This window comes from Chenopodium album, chromosome 17 (assembly GCF_948465745.1).
Source record: "Chenopodium album chromosome 17, dcCheAlbu1.1, whole genome shotgun sequence".
NCBI lineage: Eukaryota > Viridiplantae > Streptophyta > Magnoliopsida > Caryophyllales > Amaranthaceae > Chenopodium > Chenopodium album.
The window spans coordinates 39,747,200-39,757,257 of NC_137850.1; the positions used below are offsets into that span (position 1 = coordinate 39,747,200).

Genomic DNA, 10,058 nt, shown 5'->3' on the forward strand with positions numbered 1-10,058 from the left:
GAGGCATGGAAGAGTGGGCTAGGAGTGTACGAACCATGTTGTTGATAGTGCGGATTTTTCTTTCCGCCTTACCATTTTGAGATGAGGTGTGGGGGCATGAAAAACGAAATAACATACCATTTTGTTCAAAAAATTTACGAAATGGTTCATTATCGTATTCTTTCCCATTATCACATTGAAATCATTTTATTTCTCTCTCAAATTGAGTTTTAGCATAGGCACAAAATTGAAGAAAATATGAGTGAACTTGGGATTTTTTGCATATAGGAAAAGTCCATAAAAAATCACTAAAATCATCCAAGAACAAAACATAATAAAGATGGCCCGCAGTACTCACTTTAGGTGATGTCCAAAGGTCACTATGGACAATGTCAAAAGGCATACAAGTACTAGAGTGAGAATCATAAAATGGCAATCTAACAAGTTTACCTAGGGGACATGATGAGCAAATAGAGGAGTTCACAATGCTTTTACAATTAACAAAATTGTTCTTTTTAAGAGAACTCAAAACATTGCTTCCGGGGTGACCGAGGCGTGCGTGCCAAAGGGAGGAGGAAAGGGCAGCAAGGGCGGATGGCGTGGAGGCTTGTTTTGTGGCGGTGGAGAAGGGGTAGAGGTCACCGGAGCTATCACATCGCATAAGAGTTGTTCCCGTCGAGAGGTCCTTCACAGAAAAACCAAACGGGTCAAACTCAATGGAAACCCAATTATCACAAGTGAATTTTCTAACCGAAATCAGATTTTTAATTAACTTAGGAGCATGAAGAACGTCATTTAGGGAGAAGGGAGGAATAAATGTGAAACCGACGCCATGGATTGGTATGGTATGCCCGTTACCAACAATAATGTTACGTTGAGTGCTCGAATTAAAATAAGACGAGAGAGTACCTGAGTTGGCGGTCATGTGAGAGGTGGCGCCGGTGTCCATGTACCAACCGTCGTCCGGTGGTGTGAGTGAGAGCGTGTGGAGAGCTGTATCAATGTCCGTTGGTGTATACTCGGCAGTGGACGGGGCTTGGGTGGAAAAGGCTTGCTGTTGAGGTCTTGGGCCCAACACACCTTGCTGTCTTGGCCCAGCAGGTCTGGTCCAAGGGTTTGTGGGATAAGGGCATGGTGGCATGGCCCATTGTGGTGGTGCCCATTGAGCCCAAGGAGGGCAGTGTTGCTGCTGATGCCAGGGGGCCCACGACTGCCAATTCTGACCGCCGCGAGGAGGGTGGTTATTACGGTTGTGGTTGTTCCGGCCTCGTCCCCGGCCACCCCCGCCGCGGTGTCGACCACCGTTTCCCCTGTCACGGCCGTTTCCCCTGTTGTTGCGGTTGTTGTTGTTTGACCGAGAATGATTGTCATGAGAGGAGAACCCATCATCAGAATATGACCCGGAATTGTTGCCGGCAATGAGAGCGGAGCCTGCGGTGATAGCCTCGGCGGCTGCCTGAGATGCGAGACAAGATTCCTCTAGACTAAGAATTGACCTTGCCTTGTAGAAGGAAGGCAGGGGGTCGGTTTGTTGGATAATTGCAGCTACACTATCATAAGATTTGGGAAGGCCACGAATTAGAGTAAGAACAAGACGTTGATTATTCACCGGAGCGTCGACATTGGCTAATTGGTCCGCAATGTTTTTGACTTGTTGACAGTAGGAGGAGACGTCTGGATAATTTTTCATCTCAATAGAGGAGAAGAGACCTTCCAATTGAACGGCTCGAGAGGATTTGTTATCCAAGAAGAGGTCATATAAGCGCTCCCACGCTTGTTGCGCCGTGGAGTTTGGCTCCAAGATTGTGGTAAGAAGGTCAGGGGAAATTGTTCCGTAAATCCATTGGAGAACAATAGCATCGATGCGATCCCAAAGAGCGGCATCATCAGACTCGACTTTGTCTTCAGGTGGGATAATATGGTAGAGCACATCGTGAGCACGGGCATGGACTTTAAACAATTCAGCCCAAGAGGAGTATAAATCCTTTTTAAATTCGAGGGTGATTGGAATAACACTACGAATGTTATTTACTGTGAAAGCAGGATGAAAGGGGAGAGATTTGGGTGGGTCCGTAGCCATGGCGGCTGCAGGAAGGGCTGAAATTCGAAGAAGAAGAAGAAGGAGGAGCAGGAAGATGAGAAGACAGAGAGATAGAAGAGGAGCAGAACCTAGTCTGATACCATGTTAGAATATTTTCCCTTACTTTCCATTGCTTAGCATTGTTCAATATATACAAAGTACCTAGGGAATGATTGTGCAATCATAGTAAATACAGCACATTTACATAGGAGCTAGACTACACATTTACATAGGCTAATAGTAACATACTTTGTAATTTATTGCAAGATTGATTTTTCTAAATATGTGGCTAGAAAGAGTCTTAAGATCTGTTGTCTTCAGCTTATTTTCAGTTTAGTTCGACTCAGCTCCAATAAGTTCAATTCAGTTCAGTTCTTATTTTAATTTTCTTATCTTATAAAATATTCACTCCAATTCAGTTCAATTCAGTTCAGCTTCAATAAATTCAGTTCAATTCAGTCAATTAAAACAGACCCTTAGTGAAGTAATCTAGCAATCTCTTGACGTGCATCATCCATTAGTAGATGGATCTTCCACAGATCCAAGCCTTAGCTATGTTTGATCCTAGAATCTTGAGGTTGATTGAGGGTAAGGTGGCAAGAAGTGAACAGTAAGAAGGGATAAAGATGCATTTGTAATTTAGCCATTGTTTTTGGCTGTTTTCTTCTTTTAAGCAGTACCACTTAGTGAGTGAGTGTGTTTATTAAAGTGACTAAGTAAGTGAGTGTTCTCTTTATTTCTTTTAATTCTTTGTTTTTTAGGTTATGCTCTTTCACTTTCAAAACAAGGTTCCACGGAGAATCTTTTTTTTATTGATAAAAACAAGTCATTATTGAGTAGAAGAAAAATAATGCATGCAACTCTTAGCACTTTAGCAGTGCATATAAAATGTTCAAAGTGGAATAATTAAGCATGAGTATCAAATATTTTAAATTTAAAACCATCAATCAATGCATAATTTCATCATTAATTCCTACTACATACGTTATTACTTGCAACATACGTACTATCAAAACATTTTGACGCATAATTTAAGTAGAGCTGTCAATGCGGGTATTCGGGTCGGGTTTGAGTCGAGTCAATGTGGGTCGGGTGAATTCGGGTCGGATTAGTCCGGGTTAATATCATTACCTTTGCGAGTTGGGTTTCAATTCAGGTCGGGTCAATGTGGGTCAGCTCATGTTGGGTCATGCATCCTATTGGGTTTCGGTCGGGTTTAGGTTGGTTCAGTAACATGTCTGGTTGAATTTGGGTCGGATTAATGACAGATCGGGTTAAATTCGGATTCTTTAGGTTATAATAAGTTGGGGGCATTTTCGGATTGGGTTCGATTCAGGTCAATAATTTGCGGGTTTTATTCAGATCAGGTCATCTTCAGGTTGGGTCATGTTGGGTCAGCTCTCACAAACCTGGGTTAACTCGGGTCACGGTTTGGTTTCAGATTGGGTCATATCCCGATTGAATCACCATTTTCAAGGGTTCAAACACGTCGGGTCATGATTAGGTTCAGATAGATATATTCTAACACTTAGAAATGAGCAAATAACTATAATTATTTGTCTAAGTAAGGAGTAGTATGTATTGATTATTGAGCTTCTCATAGTAACTCATTGGCACATGCAACTGACACAAATTGTCATTAAATTCATATAATAACATCTTATAATTTTATTTGCACCGCGAACATCATAATCTTAATTGATAGTAATAATTTAGAAATCTTAATTGATAGTAATAATTTAGAAGGGAGTACGTAAATATATAACTATATAAGAATAAGGTGGTCATAAATGAATTTGAGGTGATTTGAAATTAGGTTAGGTCAATGACAAGTCAGGTAGAATTTGAAATAGGTGAGGAACAAATTAGGTAGAATTTGGGTCAAGTTAATAACAAGTCGAGTGGAATTCGGGTCGGGTTAGTTAGGATCAGATTGAATTTGGGTCAGTTTAGTAATAGGTCGGGTTAATTTCGGGTTTCAACAAGTTAAAACAAGTTTGGATCAATCTCTATTTAGGTCAATAATTTACAGATTATATTTAGGTCGGGTCATCTCCAGATTGGGTCATGTTCGGGTTCGAGTCTCAAATACTAGGTTAACTCGTGTTTTGAATTAGTTTCAGGTTGAATCATATCGGGTTTGGATCGCCATTGTCTCGGATCCAAACATGTGGGTCATAATGGAGTTGGGTAAGTTGTTCAATTCGGACCAACTTTTGACACCACTAATTTTAAGAAAGAGATAAAAGGGAGTAAATCAAAATTTATAGTACGGAGTAGTAATAAAAATTCTTCTACTTTTCTTAACTTTTTGCCGGAAACACTTTTCTTAACCTTATTATTAATATTTTTCATTAACGGCACGTTTAATGGAATGAATTGAGTTGTAATAATGCATGCAAAAGTGGTTCATTTGAGACATGTTTGAACTTTAAACGTGTTGAATTTCCTAAGCTAGCTAGTTAGGCCATAAGACCCTTTTTTGGTTGGCTAATTTGTACAAATAGTACAATTACTTGTAACTTTTTTGCAGGGAACTTCATGTATCTAGCTTGAGAGATCAATGGAATATGCATGATTATTTGTATGTAGTCACTTCTTGTATCTTAGGGCGAAAGAGATTTTTTGAATAGCGATAACTTAAGGGAGATATTGATACTTTCTCTTTAAAAAAAGGTGAGATATTGAAACTAAATTACTCCTAGAGTAATAGATTCTAGAACATTAACAAATTTAAGATAAGTGATGAGTTAAACTTGAACAACATCATGTTCAACTTTAGTTTGTTCATATAAAAAAGTTCACAATTGGTTGTAATTAAGCTATGTTGGGTAAAATAATTTGCATTGTAGTGAATAACGTAATTTAACATCATGTACAACTAATCCTCCAAGTGATTGAATACACCGGTCATGTGGGTGTGGGTGAGTTACCAATATAAATCTGCTCTTGCTTTTGTTATAAATCGATAAATATATTATATATGTTGGGTGTGGCCCAAATTTTATAAATCCGTTATTTAGGTGGAGTATTTATGCATATTCTAGATGTTTTCGAAAAAACCAAGCAAGGTTAGTCATTGCCCATATATTCTCTAGAATTATCTACTTTATCGTTCTAGAGAATTCTTGACACAATTGGAAACAACTAGAATACATGGTTCGTGAACATTTTAGAATATTATGGATACAAGAGTAATGAAGGTAGTTTTGGAATTTTCCGGTCATTTCTTCCAATTAAGCTTCATCTACAAGGCTACAGCTATAAATATAAATCATGGACATTTATTCAAGATATATACATACATACACACAAATAGCCATACCTATACACAAGCCTTCCTTCTTATTTACCCTCCTTGTAAATTATTACCTTCTCTATGAGTTCACTATTCCCTTTTTGTAATACTTTTTTGTGAGTTATTATAGTAAGAGTTCTCTTGTAATATTCACTATAGGGGATATTTTACGTGCTCGTCGTCGTGAGTTTTTTTTTTATTTAATTGAGGATTTTTCTCACGTTAAATATTGTTCTTCTTTAGTACTTATCTTGTCTTTATCTTTCTATTAATTATTTTATCAATCTCTATAATTTTAATTTATTTCCTCTGTACACTCATCAACCCTAGCCATATATATAGGTCCGAGTATTACGTAAGTTAAGGATAATAAATCCGTAATGAAAATTAATCACATATATGAAGTACTCCATATTTATTCTATAAAGATGGTAAATACATGTGATATGTTGTTAATTAGTATATTTTCGAGAAATAATATAGTGAAATAATAATTAGTATATGTATAAAGATATCCATGGTTGTGGTCCAAAGGAATAAATGTTAACCAATTTTTTTATTAAAATGTTAGTTGATAATCGATATAGACAACTTATTGTTACTTGTGACAGTCATTAATGGAGACCTTTCTCTCTCAGATTGGATTTAAGATTATATCCGACTTTTCATTAGTCAGGATGGACCTTACAGTACGTGATTGGGCACCTTTGTCGGTACCCTTCCGAGTCTTTGGTTATTTTGGAATTCCAGAATTTTTAGCGACTCTTCTAGTATTCGCTCTTTTGCTTCTCAGTTTGCGGAGGTCATGGATTCTCATACACTTTTCCTCGACCGCGACGTTTCTGGAGTCCCCCTTCCTGTTATTGAGGGTATAATTGGTAGATCGTCTTCGCCTAGGTTTTACGTAACTCAGCTTGGACTGCTCAACCAAGGGCCTGCTTTACAATTAGAGATGTCAACGGGGTGGGGCAGGGCGGGTTTTGACATTCCGATCCCCATCCCCACGGCGGGTCTGAAATTTATCCCCATCCCCGCCCGACAGGTCCAACTCCAAAACCACTCTTGTCCCACCCTCCACGTGGATATCCATCCCCGTTTCAGCCCCACCTAATCTCCGCCTCATCCCCGCCAAATTCCCACCAAATCCATCTATAAAATAAAACTATCATAACTCATAAGACCAAGTAAATCAAAGGAACCAACATTCTTGTAGTTTTAAACATGCGAAATTTGAACTAATAAATTTCTAAGTTCATTTGTCAAATTTTTTCTCATCAAAAATAATGGTAAAGTAGAAAAAAAGGATTGGGGAAAATAAAATCAAAACTAAGAAAAAAAAAAGTTAGAGAGAGTATTGAATGTGAAGACGTACGATAGACAAGACATATTCGCAGCTTTGATTGGAGATTCGGAGCTTTGACCGGAGATTTAGAGGCACCGATGACTTGGTGAGAGGTGAGAGAGTGAGTGCGTGCTATCTTTTTTATTTTGAAACCTTACAAAGTCCTACTGTCCTACTAGCGGTTTTCGTCATTACTTCGTTTTATCCCTTTTTTATCCTTTTTTTTTTTACTGTATGATGGTTTTTAGTGTACATATGGGTTTGGGTATCATGCGGGTATAGGGTGGGTTAGACGGGGCAGGGCGGTATGGGGTGGGTCAGGCGAGGCAGGGCGGGTATGGGGCGGTACAGGCGGGTATGGGGCGGTACAGCTTAATATCCACCCCCGCCCCATCACCCACGGTGGGTATGGATTTTAGATCCATCCCCGCCCCGTGACCTGCCAAAGCTAGACCCATCCCCGCCCCATCGGGGCGGAGATGGGCCGGGTCTCCTACTAGACCCGCCCCACTGACATCCCTATTTACGATCAATACAAATTGATGGTTCTTGGTTTAAAGATTCTTATCATGCTGGGATGGGGTGGTGCTTGGGTAATGTAGACCCGTTGGATGACCGGATCGTTGGCGGAAGTAACTTCGGCGTTTACACTTCAGCTTTACATACGGAAGCTATGGCGTGCTTGTAAGGATTACAATGGGCTTTGGATAGTGGGTTTCAGTCCCTCACAGTCTTTACTGATTTCTTTAATCTTGTTACGCTTTTTCGAGGGATGGTCAGGTAACTTTGATTACCTTTGACTCATCACCAAGATTTTTTTTGAAACAAATCAATTCATTAATAAAAAGCCGTCCGACATCTACAAATAAAATCTACATTAACAAATACATAAAATTGAATCAAATTAGGGTTTCCTTCATCAAAGCTACGATCGTTGAAAAAATCTTGCACTGTGGTACATCTCTCGCACACATCGCTGGAATATATAGCCTTTTCAGAGAGACGGTCTAACGATTTGTTGTAGCCGTAAGGATGATTTTCATCTGATTCGCTTGAAAGTATTTGAGAACTTGACAACCGTTGCGATCCCGAACAAATCTTTACCAAAGAACTGACAATAGGGCAAAAGATGATTACCTTTTGATAAACCCTAAAACACAAACAAACCCTAAACATAAACAAACAACTAAATCAACAAAAACTAACAACTCCACCATAGGGAGACACTCCACTATAGAGAGACGGACGTATCTACACTTATTCGTGTAGATTTATTGAAACCTAAATTGGAAAATTAAAGAAAATTTAGGGAAAAGGGTTGGAAATAGTCTAATTTCCGTAGAAATTAGACTATTTTCGGCCTAAATGGCCAAGATTGTGGAGAAACCCTAGAAGAGAAGAGGAGAGGAGAGGTGATAGATTACTCATCACTAAGATTAAGCGGCTTGGCTCAACCTTTCAATATTGTTGGGTTCATAAGGCAGATTGTCAGCAAGTTCATTCGGTTCATCAAATTGCTGGAGAGGCGGCGGTTAATTTTATTTGCTTTAATATTAATTTGTAGTTTGTTTTTATCGTTTGTCAAAAAAAAAAAAAATCATTAATGTAAGAATAGATCTTTCTCTCACCAATTTTCAACTGAGTGATAGTCATATAATTGGGGTTGGGCTTAGTTGTCATTGGTGTCAATGTGTTTGATAAAGACATAGTACTACTAGCAGTATTGGGTTGAAGTATTATGACTTTTTAGGTTAATAATTACCTTTATTTTTCCATGTTTTATAATTACAATTAATAAAGAATTATTGATTATTCATGTTAGTAGTTAATAAGAGTAGCTAATTACAATTAATAAAGAATTATTGATTATTCATAAAAGTAGTTAAGAAGAATGCTGCAAATTTCACTCCCTTCTCGTTGCTTGTGGATGATGTTTGTTCCCTTTCTCGTAGTTTTATTGCCTTTTCGGTTCCACATGTAAAATGTGCTGGTAATACGTTAACCCATAATGTTGCTAGGTGGAATTCTAATGGTTGTAACAAACGTGTTTGTGTAGGTTCTTTCCCTCAAAGCCTCTTATCTTTGGCGAAAATTAACCTCTTTTAATATTATTATCCGCAGGTGGTTTAAAAAAAAATAAAATTAATAACAATTACCAATAATAACGATTATTTATTTATTGATTATATTTTTTTTTTAATTTTGTGTACCTCTTCATTGATAAGATATTTGTTTAGACTTTGGAGTTTAAGAGCGTAACTACCTTTTTTTTTTTTTTTTTAATAGAGCGTAACTACCTTATACAAGTAAGTATATTGTTAGTAAAAAAAAATAGCTTGAAGCGTAACTAACTTCATAATTTGTATTATTTGGTTAATTGATTTTCTCTCTTCCGTCTCATATACCAAATTGCACAATAAATTTAAACAAATTCACAAGTTTCTAATATAATTAATTATATAATTTATACTTTATATATTAGCCAGTCCAAAGTACATCCTTATAAACTGCATATACAATGGACAACATCTACCATAATTCAAAAATGGACGCACATATTAAGCATCACAGTTTTCTGAATTGTATTATATTTCATAATTCATATTATCTTTAACTAATTTCACAGCAAAATATTGTTAACTAGCAGCAACTTTGGTCCTTTAGTTGCGAGTAAAACCTCTGAATAAACTCCTCAGCAGCGTCATCCACACGTTCATCACCATAATTATTATCTTCATTTTGCGAAGGAAATGAAGAGTCCGTTACCCTTAGAGGCTGGACACCGCTATCTTTACATGATACTATGGCCTCGAGCACCTTGTTAATAGCTTCTAATTCATCGGTGTCTTCGAAATTTGGTGAGGGAGTGTAGTAATAGTTTTGGCATTGTTTTTTCTTGTTGGTAAAGTAATGATGGTATAAGGGAGTGTTTTTACAACTGAACTCGTACTCTTGTTGGGCTTCGAAACCAATAACACCGCCTCGAGTGGTGGAGACTTTGCCAACGGTGAAGGTCTGTTTACCTCGCTTAATTATCAAGTTGAGGTCAAAGAGTAATTTCTTTTTGGAAATACCTTTTCGTATCATGAAGACGGCTAGTTTAACCATGTTGTATAACTTTTTTGTGATTATTGGTAGGTTTTGCTCCATGTTTTTTCCTAGATTGTTGGAATTGTAGTAAACTAATTAAGCTAACTTAAGTTTAATAATAAAAATATAGAAGATGTTTGTGAGAATGGTGGAAAAAGGAATGGTAGAGGGTATATTTATAGGTAGGGAATGAACTAGAGATGAAGCTTAAGACAAAGGTTTTATGAGTTGAAAAGTAGGAACTTTATATTAATGGAGCTCCCAATATT

At 37.6% G+C, this 10,058-nt stretch overlaps 2 protein-coding genes across 2 annotated transcripts; both read right to left on the reverse strand.

The window, feature by feature from the left end:
• Nucleotides 1–181: 181 nt before the first annotated feature.
• Nucleotides 182–2,059, reverse strand: LOC145588955 (uncharacterized). The gene has a single exon (XM_081645538.1). It carries the CDS (start codon nt 2,057–2,059, stop codon nt 182–184), a length of 1,878 nt encoding a protein of 625 aa, XP_081501664.1.
• Nucleotides 2,060–9,339: 7,280 nt separating this feature from the next.
• Nucleotides 9,340–9,849, reverse strand: LOC145588956 (uncharacterized). Its single transcript, XM_081645539.1, has one exon. It carries the CDS (start codon nt 9,847–9,849, stop codon nt 9,340–9,342), a length of 510 nt encoding a protein of 169 aa, XP_081501665.1.
• Between the last annotated feature and the right edge of the window lie 209 nt (nt 9,850–10,058).

Bases quoted from the DNA above. Each gene is read 5' to 3' on its own strand.
- LOC145588955 (XM_081645538.1), bottom strand. From the start codon at position 2,059: ATGGCTACGGACCCACCCAAATCTCTCCCCTTTCATCCTGCTTTCACA.
- LOC145588956 (XM_081645539.1), bottom strand. From the start codon at position 9,849: ATGGAGCAAAACCTACCAATAATCACAAAAAAGTTATACAACATGGTT.